The sequence below is a fragment of the Telopea speciosissima genome, chromosome 3 (assembly GCF_018873765.1).
Source record: "Telopea speciosissima isolate NSW1024214 ecotype Mountain lineage chromosome 3, Tspe_v1, whole genome shotgun sequence".
Lineage (NCBI taxonomy): Eukaryota > Viridiplantae > Streptophyta > Magnoliopsida > Proteales > Proteaceae > Telopea > Telopea speciosissima.
In genome coordinates, this window is record NC_057918.1 from 46,344,968 (window position 1) to 46,362,827 (window position 17,860).

At 41.6% G+C, this 17,860-nt stretch overlaps 1 protein-coding gene across 1 annotated transcript; it reads left to right on the forward strand.

Moving 5' to 3' along the window:
- Window positions 1-462: 462 nt before the first annotated feature.
- On the forward strand, window positions 463-17,512 carry LOC122655228. The gene is made up of 4 exons (XM_043849439.1): window positions 463-552; window positions 16,188-16,263; window positions 16,859-17,007; window positions 17,168-17,512. Exons 1-4 carry the CDS (start codon window positions 463-465, stop codon window positions 17,510-17,512), a joined length of 660 nt encoding a protein of 219 aa, XP_043705374.1.
- The last annotated feature ends 348 nt before the right edge of the window (window positions 17,513-17,860 follow it).

Genomic DNA, 17,860 nt, shown 5'->3' on the forward strand with positions numbered 1-17,860 from the left:
CCTAGGATGGACATTTCTGAGATGTTTTCTTTGGAGACTAGGAGGATAGTCTTCAAAGCACTGATTGGGTCTAAGAGCATACCCAAGTCTGAGGCTTCCTATAAGCCTAGTGCTTGAGTAATTAGTAGATGTGTGTCCTACAACATCTACCCGAAGGGTGGGAACAGAGGCAGCATATCTATGATGAGGGCCTACATCACCTATTGCCTTCTGGGAGTGGGTAGAGGAGGTAAGGTTATAAACCTCCCTTATTTGCTACTTCAGGCCATGTTATATCATGCACAGAACCCAGTTGATGGGAACCTTCCATATGGGAAGTTCCTTACCTTAGTCTTCCGGCATTTTGAGGTTCCTTTGGTGGGAGAGTACATGGAGAAGGACAGATCCAGGCCTATTGATAAGACCTCAATACTGAAGATGAAGGTACCAAGAGAGGATCCACCAGAGGATGAGGAGTTTGAGATGCCAGGAGATGAGCATGATATGGAGCTGGGAGATATTGAGGCAGACATCCAGGGTGAGCATGGAGAGGAGCAGGATGTTGATGAGCAGGTTATGGGTCAGGGCGACTTCGAGGGTGTTGGCACACAGTTCACAGACTTACCTGCCTATGAGGCGACGGGTGCTACCAGTTCTCAGGTTCCATGGCCTTCTGAGTGGGCACAAATGATGTCACATTTTCAGGGCCTCAGTACCCAGCCTTCTGACATGGCGACTAGGATGGATCAGGGCTTCACATCATTGGAGAGTAGGGTAGGATCAGTCGAGTAGCACTTGGACTTTTGGGATAGGTTCTATCGTGTAGACTCACACCAGATACAGCCTCCTTCGAGCGACTTGCCTCCACCGGAGTAGTGTGAATTCACCTAGAGGGGGGGTGAATAGGTGAAGGTTGGAAAACAAAAAATTATGCGGAAAATAAACAAGTAAAGATAACCAATTGACAAGCAATAATTAAAGAGAGACACAAAAGATTTATAGTGGTTCGGCTAACACGTGCCTACGTCCACTCCTCTCACCTTAGAGAGAATTCACTAAATCGAATCTTGAGTAAGAGCAAGAGGACTCGTACAAATCTTGATTAAGAGCAAGAGAACTCAACTACTCTTGATTCTGAGCAAGAGAACTCAACTACTCTTGATTCTGAGCAAAAGGACTCAACCAATCTTGATTCTGAGCAAGAGGACTCACTACTCTTGATTCCTAGCAAAATGACTCCTTCTCTTGATTTCGAGCAAGAGGACTCAACAACTTTAAACAAAGTAAAAGAACTACTAAATGGTTTAGAGTTACCTTAAACTTTAGTAGAAAAGATGCTACTTTTCAATTTATGCAACTTGGATGCAAGTGTATATGAAGGAGCAAAGATGAGATTGAATTTTCTTCGATCTTCTTGATCTTGAAAGAATAATCTCACAAGGGAGTGCTTGATTGCTTAGAGCTCTTGATTGATGATTGTTGCAGTATTTAGAACACTAATCAAGAGGATATTTATAGGCTAGAGGCTTAGAACCAATTAGGAATCCAATTAAGAAAAGAATACCACATTCTATAAGTAATCCGGTATGCGGGATGGGAATCCGGTATGCCGGATTACCTACTTTCCTTAAGAAACAAGGGAATAAAGGTCATATTTCAATAGTCATAAAGTAATCCGATATGCTGGATTATGATCCGGTATACCGGTTCATGCCCCAGTATGCTGGATCCTCATCCAGCATGCTTAACTGAGCTGCTGTTTCCCATTTCCTAAGATTTACTATTGATCCGATATACTGGATTTTGATCTGGCATGCTGGATTCTCAAATTTCTGCATTCTCATATAAGTCCTTTATTGGACTTACATGGGAGATTCCAAAAGGGTTTGGTTTGGGGGGTTCCAAAACTCAATAGTCATATGTTTAGGGGTCCATTTTAACCTCCTAAGGTCATTCTAAATGAATGTATGTATGCGTGTGTGCATTACATCAATTGTGACTTTAACAAATGAATTTATAACTTAGTACAATTCTAAGTCTTCATAATTCTTCAAGTCTTGAACTTCACTTCTTTAGATGAGTGTCTTCAAAGTGAGTTCCTCTAACTTGTCTTGATCTTTGTCTTCAAAACTTGTTCTCCATTCTTCATGATTCTTTGATGTCTTGAAAGATTGGACAAGTTCAATTTGCTTTGAGCATCAATCTCTTGAATTGAGTGCTCCCCCTCACCTGATGCTCTGCTCTTATCTATGCATCTTTTAGACAAAAGTTAGTACAACTAACTTATTTGTTATCATCAAAATCATAATGGGTGATGTGTGGAATTAACCCCATCAATCTCCCCATTTTTTATGATGACAAATAAATAATATCAAGTGATATAAAGAGACAATATGAAGATAATATATGTTCAAGAGAGAAACTACCACTTTATCTCCCCATTTCTCTCCCCCTTTGGCATTATCAAAAAGTGGGGATAGAAGGAAAAGAACTTAATAAAAATTTGGTCCCCATTGTATATTGGGTCCGTCAATGTCAGTATCATATATTTCTCTTGGTCTCCAAACCATTTGGTTTCCATTTTCTCTTTGATTACCATACGAATTTGGGTATGATTGGGGGTTCCAAGGTCTTTGGTTTTGGGGTACTCTATGTGAACCTTGGTTTTTGGGAGGTCTTTGCACCTTAGGTGGAATTCTAGTAGGTCTTTGCACCTTTGGTTGACTCCTCCTGTTTTGACCATTGTAAGGTCTTCTAGGATGGTGAAAAGATTGGTTCATGTGATGACATTCCCAGATAGTATGTCCCTTCTTATTGCAGCTATTGCATATAATAATTTGAGGGGTATTTGGACTTTGAGTCTTCCCTTTGGAATTGGGGTTCTTAACTTGAAAACTTTTCTTCTTGGAATAGCATTCCTCAAGAGAATGTCCCTTCTTTCTGTAGTAGTTACAATATTTATTTTTCTTAGCTCCTTTGCTTGCTATCTTACTTGAACTTGGCTTTTGGGTTTGTTTTGAACTCATGTTTACATCATAGCCTAGCCCTTTCTTGTTGAAAGGTACTTTGGAGGCATTTCCAAGTAAGATATCAAGGGCCTTTTTACCATTTGTAAAGGACTCTAAGGCTTTACACAACTTCTATTTCTCTTCTTCCAAGATATTTACTTAGGAAGTTAGAGTTATTTTTTGGTCTTTGAGGGTATTGATCACTTTTAAGAGATTCTTTTTAGTAGTAGCTAACTCCATGCTACTTTGGTAGAGGTTTTCAAAAGCTTCTTCTAATTCTAGAAAATTCTTATCCTTATGAGATGGAGAAGTGGGGGTTACCTCATTTTTACTTTCTTCATCTTCAATAGCCACAAAAGCAAGGTTGATTTGATCTTCTTCTTGACATTTTTCGTCTTCCTCTTCTTCATCGCTTGAATTGAAGGAGTGTTTGGCTTTGTATACTTTATTATATTTCTTTATCTTTGAACAATCTCCCCTAAAATGTCCTGGTTTCCTACACTTATAGTAAACAATGTCTTTTGAAGAAGAATCATTATTTTCTTTAAGAGCATTTTTACCTTTTTGGTCTCTTGAGAGTCTTCTCTTGTTGAATGTGGCTTTGCCTTTGTTCTTCAGAAACTTTGAGAACTTCTTTGAGAGATATTCGATCTCGTCATCAGATAGTTCTTCTTCATCATCACTTACTTCATGGTATGATTTGAACGCTACAACCTTCTTCTTTGGTTCTTTTGGTTCAATCTCCTTGGTGTCTTGTTTGAGCTTCATCTCATGAGTTTGGAGTGATCTCAGCAGTTCATCTAGACTTAATTTGTCAATGACTTTGGATTCTTTGATTGCTGTAGTCTTGGGTCTCCATTCCTTTGAGAGAGATCTTAAAATCTTTCGAACGTTTTCACCATTGGAGTAGATTTTCCCTAATCCTTTCAGCTTGTTCACAATGTTAGTAAACCGAGTAAACATTGCATATATATCCTCATCATTTTTCATTTTAAACAGTTACTCGTTTATAAGCATATCAATCTTAGATTGCTTAACTTCAGAGGTACCTTCATGGGTCACTATAAGCTTATCAAACATCTCCTTGGCGGAGTCACACATGCATGTCCTATTATACTCCTTTTCTCCTAAGGCACATTGGAGATAGCTTATAGCAACATAGTTGAGTCGCATTTTAGCCTTTTCAGCTGGGGTCCATTCTTCTTTGGGCTTGTCTATGGTATTAGGTCCATTCTCTATAACTTCCCATGCGTCAATGTTATTGGCACACACGAAGTTCTTGAAGCGATTCTTCTAATAGGAGAATCCTTCACCTTCAAAGAAGGGAGGTCTAGTAATGGTGTATCCCTCAATCCTTCGATTGCTAGAGGATCCCATGGTCTTTAACTCTTAATTGGATTGAAAAACAATCACGGTCTTGAGCTCCCGCTCTGATACCAAATGTAAATTCACCTAGAGGGGAGGTGAATAGGTGAAGGTTGGAAAACAAAAAATTATGCGGAAAATAAATAAGTAAAGATAACCAATTGACAAGCAATAATTAAAGAGAGACACAAAAGATTTATAGTGGTTCGGCCAACATGTACCTATGTCCACTCCTCTCACCTTAGAGAGAATTCACTAAATCGAGTCTTAAGTAAGAGCAAGAGGACTCGTATAAATCTTGATTAAGAGCAAGAGAACTCAAATACTCTTGATTCTGAGCAAGAGGACTCAACCAATCTTGATTTCGAGCGAGAGGACTCACTACTCTTGATTCCAAGCAAGAGGACTCCTTCTTTTGATTTCGAGCAAGATGACTCAACAACAACTTCAAACAAAGTAAAAGAACTACTAAATGGTTTAGAGTTACCTTAAACTTTAGTAGAAAAGATGCTACCTTTTAATGTATGCAACTTGGATGCAAGTGTGTATGAAGGAGCAAAGATGAGATTGAATTTTCTTCGATCTTCTTAATCTTAAAAGAATAATCTCACAAGGGAGTGCTTGATTGCTTAGAGTTCTTGATTGATGATTGTTGTAGTATTTAGAACACTAATCAAGAGGGTATTTATAGGCTAGAGGCTTAGAATCAATTAGGAATCCAATTAAGAAAAGAATCTCACATTCTATAAGTAATTCGGTATGCGAGATGGGAATCTGGTATGCCGGATTACCTACTTTCCTTAAGAAACAAGGGAATAACGGTCATATTTCAACAGTCATAAAGTGATCCGGTATGATGGATTATGATCCGGTATACCGGTTCATGATCCGGTATGCTGGATCCTCATCCAACATGCTTAACTGAGCTGTTGTTTCCCATTTCCTGAGATTTACTATTGATCCGATATACCGGATTTTGATCTGGCATGCTGGATTCTCAAATTTCTGCATTCTCATTTAAGTCCTTTATTGGACTTACAAGGGAGACTCCAAAAGGGTTTGGTTTGGGGGGTCCCAAAACTCAATAGTTACATGTTTAGGGGTCCATTTTAACCTCCTAAGGTCATTCTAAATGAATGTATGTGTGCGTGTGTGCATTACATCAATTGTGACTTTAACAAATGAATTTACAACTTAGTACAATTCTAAGTCTTCACAATTCTTCAAGTCTTGAACTTCACTTCTTTACATGAGTGCCTTCAAAGTGAGTTCCTCTAACTTGTTTTGATCTTTGTCTTCAAAACGTGTTCTCCATTCTTCATGATTTTTTGATGTCTTGAAAGATTAGACAAGTTCAATTTGCTTTGAGCATCAATCTCTTGAATTGAGTGCTCCCCCTCACTTGATGCTCTGCTCTTATCTATGCATCTTTTAGACAAGAGTTAGTACAACTAACTTATTTGTTATCATCAAAATCATAATGGGTGATGTGTGGAATTTACCCCAACAAGTAGTTCCTTCAAGCCAGCTTCTGACTCAGTGCTACGTGGTTCAGACATATCTTTTTTTTTTTTGTTTTAGCTTATGTATTTTTTTCTTTTGTTCGGGATGTATTTAGTTTCAGTTTTTTTTTTTCCAACTTATGTAATTATTGAAGTGATACTTTCAATCAAACTGATGTAGTGGCTCAGCCACAATTGTCTTTTATTTTAATGGAAATTATGCATCTTTTTCTTAATTGCATTTACCTCCCCTGTAGCTTTTAGTTCTTACATGTTTTAATGTTAATAGTTTATTAACTCTAATCTGCATCCCATGAATGTAAGAAGAGCCTCACGCTCTGATACCAAGCTCTGTCACACCCCAAACTACCCCCTGGGAGGATTAGGTAGGTGACCCGAATTGTGTAACGGAAATCCGTCAAATCCCACGGATCTAGAAGTAGTTATTACATTCACGGATCCACATTCATCACTTTACCATAAGCAAGATCAGAGTGCTGCAAATAATCTACAATTATAATAACAAAGAGAAGCGTAGCGATACGGGAAATGATGATATTATATACATACATACGATTGTTCAGATACATTTCCCAAACTACCCACAAACTGGAAAGTAAAACTGACAAGAACAAAACCAAAGAAAATACATACATACATATATATATATATATATATATATATATATATATATATATATATATATATATATATATATATACAGGGTGAGCTGACTCAACCCCAAAAAGAAAATAAGAAAAACTACTGTAGAACCACGAACAAAATATGGATAAACTCCTAACAAAAGCAAAAAGGAGTCCCCAAGACAAAAAGTATCAAGTGCACTCTTCAACGGTCTTCATCAATGACCATCGAGAATGCACGCATCATAGGCACGACCTCCGTCGGGGTCCACACCAATATCATCATAACAATCAGGGCTCTCCTTCTCATAATGAGCCTCCATGCCACAGCGGCATCGATCTGTAAAATCATCTATAGAAAACAATGTATAACAGAGTATGAGCCCCACTGAGCTTGCAACCACAATCCACACGATCTTACATGATATGCAAGTCCAGATTGATTATTAGCCACCTAGCAATACAACTAAGTCAGGTCAGTGCTACTACAATCCCCAATACATGTATCCCTGGTGCAGGCTTGGTTACCCCTTCCCGCGATACACCCATTGAGTTATCGAAGAGGAACAGTCAGCTCCCGCATTCGTTCACCAAGGTCAGCCCGGCCAGCCCTCTATGATTAACCTGTAGGGCCATCCATTCCTTTTCTCTTTTCTTTTCTTTTATGGCTTATAGCCCATAATCACCGTTCCGGTGCAAACACATTTCTTTTCATTTTTTTCTTTTCTCATATACACATATGGTCACCCTCACAGGCATCCAACACCTTAACCCCTATTGGCAAGGGTGCGTAGCACGGGTAATGAAACTCGAACCCCATGTCTATATGGCATCGTATGAGTCGGGTGGTGTCAACCGCATCCCATTCTACGGGCTACCACAGGCCTCATTTCCAAGCCAACTATGGCATCTAGTCTAACATTCACAATCATCAGATAATTTTCACAGTGTTGATCAACAGACAATCATTGTGTAGTAATTTGAGTAATTGAATAGAACTAAATAACATAGCATTTATAATATGAATTTTAATTGCCGGCATAGCATCACAGTTATATGTACACAATAATATTTCACTCACCTGGGTTTGGTTCTAGGAACTCAGTCGCAAATTCAGTTCCAACTGCAGTCTTGTTATAGGCCTCGAGCGCGGGATCAAATCCTAGATATAAATCAGAAGTTGTCATTTTAATAGTCCAAACTATCTCTAGTAGTTCTGGGGTTAACCTAAGCTCACTGGATTGACCCAGTGTTCAGTTGGTTTTCACTTGGAATTCTCTGGGCCTGGCACTAGGCCTTAGGTCCACGTCCCGGTGCATCATCCAGAGATGGTGGTCAAGGGGTAAAATGGTCATTCTTAGTGTTAGTACCTGACCCTAGGTCATAATAAGCATACAGTGCTGTCCTCAACTTGGCAGTGCTGCAAGACTAAGCATAGGCAGGGTTTCCAAGTCCTACGGGGCCCACTTGGGTTCCCAAGGCATTCCCTCATAAGGACAGATGTGAAGAGGGGCTTTTAGGTCATTTTCCACCTCCCCACACAATACCATGGCCAATGGGTGACGTTCCCCAAGTCAGAATGCCAAAACAGCAGTGTTTCACTCACTGGGCGATGGCTCTGGGCGTTGGGTGCATCGCCCAGAGCCTTCAAACCGAGATTTGGCTGAGATCCCAAGGTTGCTGCTTATGGGTAGTGACCAAAACATCTCCCCATGCATGTTAGGGTGCTAGGTACCCCCAGGGGTGATCTTCCTTTTGGTCCATGTGGATTTTCCACTGGGCCCACCACTTGGCTGCCAGAGGCTGCCCAGACAGCCCAATGAATAGTATCATGAGGTTTTCTCCAGTTGCAGATCTGGATTTTGGTCACATGCAAGGCTGTAAACAGGTATAAAATAGTAATTCAAGGCTACTACTACCTAGGGTTAGGTCCCATGTAGCCAGGGTTTGCATTCAGGGCTCCAATCAGTCAAATAACTGAGCATCTGGCAGTGCAGCTATGCACAGCCAGCATTCGGCTCCAAGAACAGCATAACAGCCCTGTATTTTTACTCAAAAATCTTAGATCTTCCATGCCTTACACTTGCATGGCAGATCTGGAGCAGTTCTAGGCAATTCCCAACTGTTCTGGGCTACCAGAGAGCTGATACACTATCAAATATATGAATTTAAAGTAGCAGCAGGTAAGAGCAGCATTGTTTATACCTGCCCAAGTCTGAGAAGGCTCGATCCAAGCTTGAATGCAAGGCTGCCACCCAAATCCTTCCTTCTTCTCTTCCTTCTTCTCCTTCTTCCTCTCTTTTCCTCTCTTTTCTCTCTTCTTTCTCTCCCACGATTTGAACAGTAGTAAGAACTCTAAATGAGCCCATGGTATGAGTTGGACCCTCAGACTCCCCTCTATCTATGGAGGGTGCCCATGTCCATTATGGGTGGTCCCCATAATTAAAAACCAATTTAATATGTTGTTTTGCACACTGGGCGATGTCTTTGGGCATTGCCTGCATCGCCCAGTGCTTTGACCAGTGATCCCAACAAGGCTGAAACTCAATGGGTTTTGCACCAGGGTTTGACCCATGGTTAGGGCATTGTCCCCACATGTCATTTAGGGCCTTTAAGCATATTTCTAGGGGTAGGTCCCACTATTATGGAGAGGAGAGAAATTACCTGAGCTTTAGGCCATACATAATGTTGAGACCTGTACAGCAGCAAGGGTCAGTGATCCATCTATAGACAGGCATGTAGGATGATCCACATAGGGTTTCTTCATCAATCCAAATCACTGGAGTAATACTCCATAGTGTTCTTGGTTACCTGGTTAGGGGTTCCTGTTCTTCAGTCAAAATTCCAGCCAGTCAGGAGCAGGCAGGGTTTGACAGTTTGTCCCTATAGATTGACCTAGGTTACAGATATGTCCATAGGAATATGAATGTAATTATTAAACTTATACCTATGATTGGTGTGAATATGAATGTATAAATGTATTTCTTAAACCATTACGTGTGACTAGATCTATTCCTGTAAGCCACAAATGTGACCTTGGCTTGACCTTACCATGGTGGTAGCTAGTTAAGCCCCAACCCTAGTCAACCAGACCTTAATGCTAAGAGGGAACTAATTTAATAATGACCAGGTAGTTTAGTAATGGAATCTGTTTAAAGGAATTGACTCAGACTCAAACCATGAGAAGATTGTGTGGTTCTCAAGAGAGGACTGGTATGGACCTTTCCTTGTGGGATAACTGTGTGATAGGGTTAAAAATCGTGAAGGCTGAAAAACTGAATGATGTAACAAGACCTTTTCCAACGACAGGTATGAAGGGAGTAATGGGTCACCAAATGCGTTCCCTCCGTGCTAGGAGTGACACATATGGATGTCCCATCAATATTCCAGATCATTCTGAAGTTGCGTTAGGTAATGAGATAACCCGAAGTGAAAGCATTCAGAATGTAAACCCCGTGCTGGGAACTAGGTAGGTTAAGTCCTACAACCCAAGGGTAACTAGAATAGTTAAGACCCGTGTGGTATCACTTGATTTGGAGGATCTTGAGAACTTTCTATTCCTTATGACTTAGTTTAGTGTGGAAGACAGTGTGGTTACCTTTGGAATGTGGTAACTACCGACTCTTAACCCAATGGAGCTTGGGGTTATTGTGAACCACACCCTTGTGGTGATGAGACCCTAAAAAGGAAAAGAAATTGAAGAACCAGTCCCGTTGAGTCAAATAGGCACCGCCTTACTTTGACCTGACCTTCGACTTAATCTAAGTAGGGGCCAATTAGACACATTGTTATGCAACAAGCCCTTACCCTTGAGACCTTAATCACCTTAAATTTTGAGGATAAAATTTTTAATAAGGTTGGGGGGATGTTACACCAGCACCCCAGATATACCCGTATACCTGAGGCAGCTTAGACCTTTACCTATGGGGCAATGCCACAGTGGCACTGGCCAACACCTGTAACCTCAGACTTAAAATATTACTAGAAGTATCCCCTCGAAGACCCGAAAGTGTGGGCCAAAGCCCCGTAATTTTCCTTGAAGTTTGGGCCTTGACAGCAACACTGGAGTCACGAACAGAGTCACTCGCACTGAATCTGCTCGAGGATCTGCCCGTGCTGTCATATGCCTCTTTGATTCCTTTTTTTGTGGGGCCCACATACCCGTGTCCTGGACACCCTAATTGAACCTTTGGACCATATGTACCCCTACCCTTACCCTTGATTGGTTAAGTGGGCCATGAAAGTAGGCCCACAAAGCATAACTTAAATGAATAATTGGTTTTAAATACCCTAACCTAAACCAAACAGACCTTAGGGGACAATTAACTCCTATGGACTTAAGGTGCACCCCAAGCATGACCTAATGGACCTAATGGTTATGACCAAGATCAAACAAGCCCTAAGACCTAACTAAAACCCATTTAAAGACCTAAGGGCCACTAAGTGTTTGGGGATGCCTAAACCAAACATGGCCTAAGGCCCATTTGACCCTTAAAAGGATAAGAGAATCCTTATTCTCTTGTCTCTCCCCTCCCAAGTAAACCGTGGAGGAGAAGAGACAAGAGAAGAAGGAGAAGTAGAAGTAGGAGAGGAATAGGAGGGGAAGGGAAGAAGGTGGAGGCCATGTAGAGATGGCTGGCTGCCCCACACCTCCTCCCCAAGCTGGCCGGACCTAAGGGAGAAGAGAAAGTGGAGGAAAGAGATGGAGAGAGTGGTTGGAAGGAGGAAGCTCACCAAGGTAAACTCCCCAAACCTAGCTCTCCCCCATTTCTCTTTGATTTTGATGAATTTTCTTGAGCTTGGGCTAACCTAGGGTTCCATTTGGGACTCAAGGTGATGCTTGGCCTAGTTTGGGAGCTCTAATGGAGCTAATCCATATCCCTAAGTGCTGTATTTCAGCCATTGTTGGTGAACCCTTGGTCCTCAGCCATGAAACCCAACCCTTGGACCAATGTGAGACCAATCCTTATTGGATCTTGGATCCATGAGGTGAGCCTAGGATCTAGTGACCCTAGGAAGGCTTAGACACCTCTCCCTTGTCCTTGAGAGCTTAGGGCACCCCAAGCTCCAAGTTGGAGCAAAAGCCCTCTGAAATCTCAAAAGAGACTACTGGCAGATGAACGACCGGGTCCACCAATTGTGGTACCTTTTGTCAGTCCGCCTAGTGTAAACCCTGCAAATTGGCCTGAGCGAACGAAGGCACGGATTCACTCTATTCGGCTCCGCCCGTGGCCTGTTGCTCTTGGGTCTGTCTCAGAAATTGAATGGATGCGGGGGCGGACCCAAGAAGCACATCCGCCTGTTGATCCGCTCCCTTTTAGTTGTGCCTCAGGTGTCGAACGGATGCACGACCGGATTCAAGTGAAATGTTTCACTCGTGGGTCCGCTCGCTCTATTTTACGTTTTAGCCTGAACAGAGTCAGGGACGGACTCACCTCTATTGAAACCGTCTATGAGTCCGTTGGTGCTGTCTTAGTTGAAATCTGATTTTAACCTTAAGGGCCTAGCATGGGACCCTTCTATGTATGCTTTAATGATTGTTTTTGTATTCCTAGGCTACCCAACTCGATAGATATCGGGGAGCCCAAGTGAGATTCATGTCAACCACACACGGCGACACCCGTGTTAGGTGAGTGGGTTCTAGGTGATTTGTTGGGCTTGAATATATATTTAATACGAAATCTTAAGCATGCTATTATATATTTATAAGCATTGTGCGTGATGACCACATTTATATGAGAAATCTTGGGGCATAAAGCATACATTTTACCACATTGGACAGAGTTACTTCGGTGCTTTCTTGTGCTTTTTAGGTTTTAGATGAATTCTTGTGAAAATGGAGCAAAAGATGCTAAGAATAGCCGGAAGCACCCAGGAGTCGAGAAAATCAAGTTTGGATTGAGCACTGAAAGAATCATGCCAATCAATCAAATTTGAATGTGATTACAGTGGGCCCCTTAGCATAATTTTGAGGTGTTAATAGTATGGATGCGTAGCCCGTCGAGTTAGTTTCGCAATGGTTCAAACGACACTTGATTCTGAGTTGAAACAAAGAATTTACGGCTGTTTTCGTGGATAGGGATTTATTTGTAATTATTAACAGTTGGCTGGAGACAAAGTAAAGTGGAAGTTCGGATTTCAGGGGCCTTAGCAAAATTATCAAAAGTTATCTTTTTGTCAACCGAAAGATTCCATTTGGAAGGTTCTGGAGCAGTCCAACTTCAACTTGAGATATCTTGGGCTCCTGAACTCCAAATTGGACAAAATTTGGATCTATTTTGGGTGATTTTTTGTAAGGAATACAACAGTGAGGCCCATATAAGCATCTCATGCTCCACGTTTTTTGAAGGACAGATTTTACATTTCATTAATTGTGAGTAGAATCCTAGTCATCACCCTTGCTCTCTCTCTCCTCCAACTTTTCAAGGGTACTTTTGGAATTCTACTTGGGATAGATTTCTTTTGAAATATATTCTTTCATCTATGGAAGGTTGAAAAGTCAAAGATGCCTTGATCTCATTGCTTGGAGAAGACACCTACAAAGAAAAGGAAGCACAAGTTAGAATTAGAAAGTTACTTTTTAATAAATAGAAGGTTTATGTATCTAGGATTCTTTTTTCTTGGGATTCAAGGCATTGTAAAGGAGGAAGGAGAAGAGAATATTCTCTTTTCTTAGGGAATATTTCTCCTACCATTTCCCTCTTCTCTCTTCTCCCTTCCCCCTATAAATACCCCTTGCCCTTTGGGTTGTAACAAGTTAGTTCTAGTTCAGTTTTTAAGTTAGTTTTAGTTTAGTTTTAATTCAGTTTTTGGCTTTCTAAGTTCTAGTTTGATTTCATGCTTTTAATTCCATGGTTGTAATGCTTTTGATTCATGCTTTAATTTTATGTCTTCAATATGGTTGTAATAATTCTAGTTTAGTTTCAAGCTTTCTAGTCTAAGTTCCTAAGTTGATGAAAAGACTTGGAGATTTAGAAGAGGAAGTCATGCAAGGTCTGTTCAAGTATTCAAGCTCTTCAACTACATTCATGGAAGCATATCCAGGTTTTTACTCCCTAAACTCTTAAACTCATTCTCCCTCTCTTCTTCTTCTCATTCTCCTTCTTCTTCTTTTATTTTTTTTATGTGGTTGTGGTATTTGGTTACAATTTATCCCTTCCAATCCACGTTAGTTTGATAGGTTAGATGGATATGTGTTAGGACATCAATTTAATTCATGCCAATTTAATTCGTTAGATGTTTGTGAGTTAGGATGTGTTAATTTGTTAGTTTAATTAGTTTAATTTAACACTTTAATTTGGTTCACTTTGCATTACTTTAAAGTGAGTAAAATAGGGTGGCGTATATCTCCTCGTGTTCGACTCGTAGCTACGATTGACCCGTACGCTTGCAGTATTATTTTTAAACTCAAACAGTGCGCTTTGCATTATTATCCAAATGTGATCTGTTATGAATGTCCTAGCATGCTCACCATTGTATCGGGCTACGGTGCTGGGTGTGCCGGTACCGGAACCCCAATTTATTTAATTATGAAAACTGTTATATGTCATCCTGATCTGTATGTGCCGTGTCGTGCCGTGCTGGTACCCGGGTACTAGATGGAATGAGAAGTTGATGTACCTGCAATACCTCTTGGAACGATAGGACTTGCATATAGTATATCTGTGGTTAGGATGCTTGTTCCCTTATGCTACGACCCTTGCCAACAAGGGTTTATGTGTTGGATAGTCTGAGCACCTATGGTCTGTGGAGGAGGGAGAGGCCAGGACAGGGGTAGTGATGGCTATCGGGGTCTGCCACTGGGTGGTCATGATGGCTTTTACCAGCGTAGGTCCCCTCATGATAATTGAGGTTTCACTGGGGCGATAGGATAAGTGACCCTTAATGTCTCCCGAGTTATCACAGTAACATATACTTGACCGATAGAATTGTGTGCTAGGTGAAAAATGAATCTAACATCAGCATGCATCATTCTGATTGATACTGATTGTATGGTGTATGTGCATTCCCCTGTGCTCCCTCACTAGCTAGTGTAGCTAACCCCATTGCACAACCCCTTTTTAGTTGTTATGCAGGAGGTACTATTTAGATGAGAACCGTTGGATGCGAATCAAGTGGAGCCAGTGACTGTGACTTGGATGTAGATGTACACCCAAGATTGGTGCCCTTGGGGTAATTATTTATCATTTAATTTTTTGTCTTCATTTCCACATTCATGTATAAACTATGTGTTTAATTATAGGAGAGATTGAGTGGTTACATTTATGAACAATGTACTATGTGTTATCATTAGAGAACCGATGCTCTATAATTTCACATTATTCAATTTAATTTCACTTCCGCTAACTCTGTGATTTGGAACGACTTATTCCATATTAGTTCGTTCTTTTCTGTTATCAATATGTGATGACAGGGTGGACTATGGCTCGGGACACTGTATCTGTGATCCTGGTCGGTATTGGGATGACACGGGTTATCCCAGTCACCCCCTGTGTGGCAGTATATATATTACATCAGGATGGGGGTGTGACATTGAGAGAGATGGAGCATAACTTATACAGTGATTCCGTAGTGGAAAGTCGATGATGGGGCTTGAATGAGACTTCCTAGGGTTGGAGAGACCTTCTTTGGGTGTTTGGGACTCTTCCCTGGCGGTTTGGGTAGAGAATAGGTAGGAAATACGAACTGCAGTTCGTATTCCTTTTTTAAAAATCTGGGCACTGCTCCAGTGGATGATACCCTGGAAGCGCATCAACCGCAGCTTGCGGATGATACGCATAAGCCATAGCCCATCGACGACTAGATGCAATTTTGGCAATTTTTGATATTTTTTGCTCTTCGGCCTGCGTGCACCCATTGTATTGGCTATTTCCCACTTGTGCGTGTCCACCATACTACTCATGATTCACTCCAAAATATTTATTCAATAAATTTGGTGTTATTTTATTGTGAGACTAACAATTGTGATCTCGTCCTTATAGGGAATTGATAATGGTGCACGGACGTCATGGCGGTGGTCCTAGAGCGCTCACACCTGTTTGGGGCTACGATAGAGACACGGTTGGTACTTCCAGTGACCCCTTTCCGGATGCCCCTAGGTACATCACGGCTCACGATGTAAACCAAATGGTTGGGGATATGTTGAGAGAGTTTTGAGTCCGAAAAATGGACTATTTGGATGAGATGAGGCTACATTCTAGCAACAGCAAAGGGAGTTTGTGGATTATATGACGGCACAATATGAAGCTGATGAGAGGGCTAGGGCAGTAGCCAATACCACTCCCCCTCCACCCCAACACCTATTGTGGTAGCTCAGCCGACTCAAGTGCAAGTGGATGTTACAAGGATCCTGGAGAGGTTCCAAAAGATGAGGCCCATAGAGTTCTTCAGGCCAACCAAGGATCCATTACACCCATCTGTATGGATCCAAGAAATGGAGAAGACCTTCTTAGTGATTGAGTGCACAAAGGACTACAAGATTCGATTTGCCGCATACATGTTGAAGGGCGAGGCCGATGATTGGTGGAGATCAACACAACCTAACCTTGTTGTTATCCATCCTAACCTTACTCGAACAATTTAAGGAGGCTTTCTTTGAGAATTATTTTCTGGAAATCTACTGGGAGAGAAAGGCAACGAAGTTTATGGATCTCACCTAAGGATTCAAATCGGTCCTTGAGTATTAACAGAAGTTTCAGGAACTATTCTACGTTGCTCCCACCCATTTGAAGGATGATGTCGAGAAGGGGAAGAGGTTTGAGAAAGGTTTGAGACTAGGAATAAGCTCAATCTTGGTATCTCATGGACCCCAGACCTATGCTAAAATGGTCCAAACCGCCAAATCCATCGAGGATAGTCAAAGGAATTCCTATCTTACTCCATCGGGACAAGGCAAGAGGCCAGCCTCATCGTCATTTGGCAGAGAACCTAGCAAGTTTCCTCGCGTACCTTACTCTAGCTACGCACCTGGGTATTATAAGTGTGTAGATCCGGTTCAGCCTGTAGAACCTACCCAATACTCAACCTCAACTTTATCTACTGGTGGTTCCATACGATGTTACAACTGCAACAAGTATGGGCATATCTCTAAGGCTTGCCCTTAAACCAAGACTTGGGTATCATGGCCCATAGTTCAACCTTTAGCTTCACAAGCATCTCATGCTAAATTCGTTGGTCGACCTCCATTGCCTGCCCGAGGCAACTGGGTTCCAACCCAAGCATACATTATGACTAATGCCGAGGCTGAGGCAGCCTCTGGGGTGCTGACAGGCTAATCTTTACATTCAATAGAAGTTTATATTTTTGCATCATGTCATCACATTCTTGTATGGTTGTTTTTGCATTGTTGCTTGTTCTCCAGGTAGTATTTGCATTGCATCTGTTCCAGCTTATGTTTTGTTTAATTCGGGTGCTTCGCACTCCTTCATATCTCCTTCTTTCGCGAAGAAGATGGGCATTGTCCCTAAGGGTCTGACTCAGGGCCTGGCAGTCAGCACACCGACAGGGAGTGTAGTTGGCATAGACAGTTTATGAGCCATGCCCCGTACGTATATGTGGACGGGACATGAATGCACATCTCGTGGAATTAGATATGAAGGACTTTGATGCGATACTTGGTATCGATTGGTTGGTAGCCTATAGGGCTAATCTTGCTTGTGCAAAGTAGCAGATTGTTGTCAAGCCTCAAGAGGGAGAAGAGTTCACCATTTCGGGGGACAAAAAGAAATGGTCCAAGAAGCTTATCATCTCGGCTCTCCAAGCCAAGAAGTTCATGGATCAAGGGTGTGAATCCTACTTAGCCTCTGTGACTAGTACAAAAGCGCAAGTAAAACCCTTGGAGGAAATAAGGATTGTGAAGGAGTTTCCCGATGTCTTTCCTGATGATTTGATGGAGCTACCCCCTGATTGGGAAATGGAATTTGTTATTGATCTACTACCCGGGGCTGCACCAGTGTCAAAAGCCCCATATCGGATGGCTCCAACTGAGTTGAAGGAATTGCAAGTCCAGCTTTAAGACTCACAGAAGAAGGGATTTATTCGACCAAGTGTGTCTCCTTGGGGAGCACCGGTTCTCTTCGTCAAGAAGGAATACGGGAGCATGCGGATGTGTATCGACTATAGCGAACTGAACAAGTTGACAATCAAGAACAAATATCCACTGCCGAGAATTGATGACTTGCTCAATCAACTTCAGGGTGCTAAAGTATTCTCCAAGATAGATTTGAGGTCTGGATATCATCAACTGAAGATCAAGGAGGGTGATATTAGCTAGACAACATTCCAATCACGCTATGGTCACTACAAGTTTTTGGTGATGTCCTTCGGATTGACCAATGCCCCAGCAGCATTCATGGAATTGATG

Excerpts from the sequence above, each read along its gene's own strand:
- LOC122655228 (XM_043849439.1), top strand. The coding sequence starts at position 463 with ATGCCAGGAGATGAGCATGATATGGAGCTGGGAGATATTGAGGCAGAC. Across the intron at positions 553-16,187 it reads AGCAGGATGTTGATGAGCAG|AAGTTTCAGGAACTATTCTA; the intron begins GTTATGGGTCAG and ends GAGTATTAACAG. Across the intron at positions 16,264-16,858 it reads GGGGAAGAGGTTTGAGAAAG|GTAGTATTTGCATTGCATCT; the intron begins GTTTGAGACTAG and ends CTTGTTCTCCAG.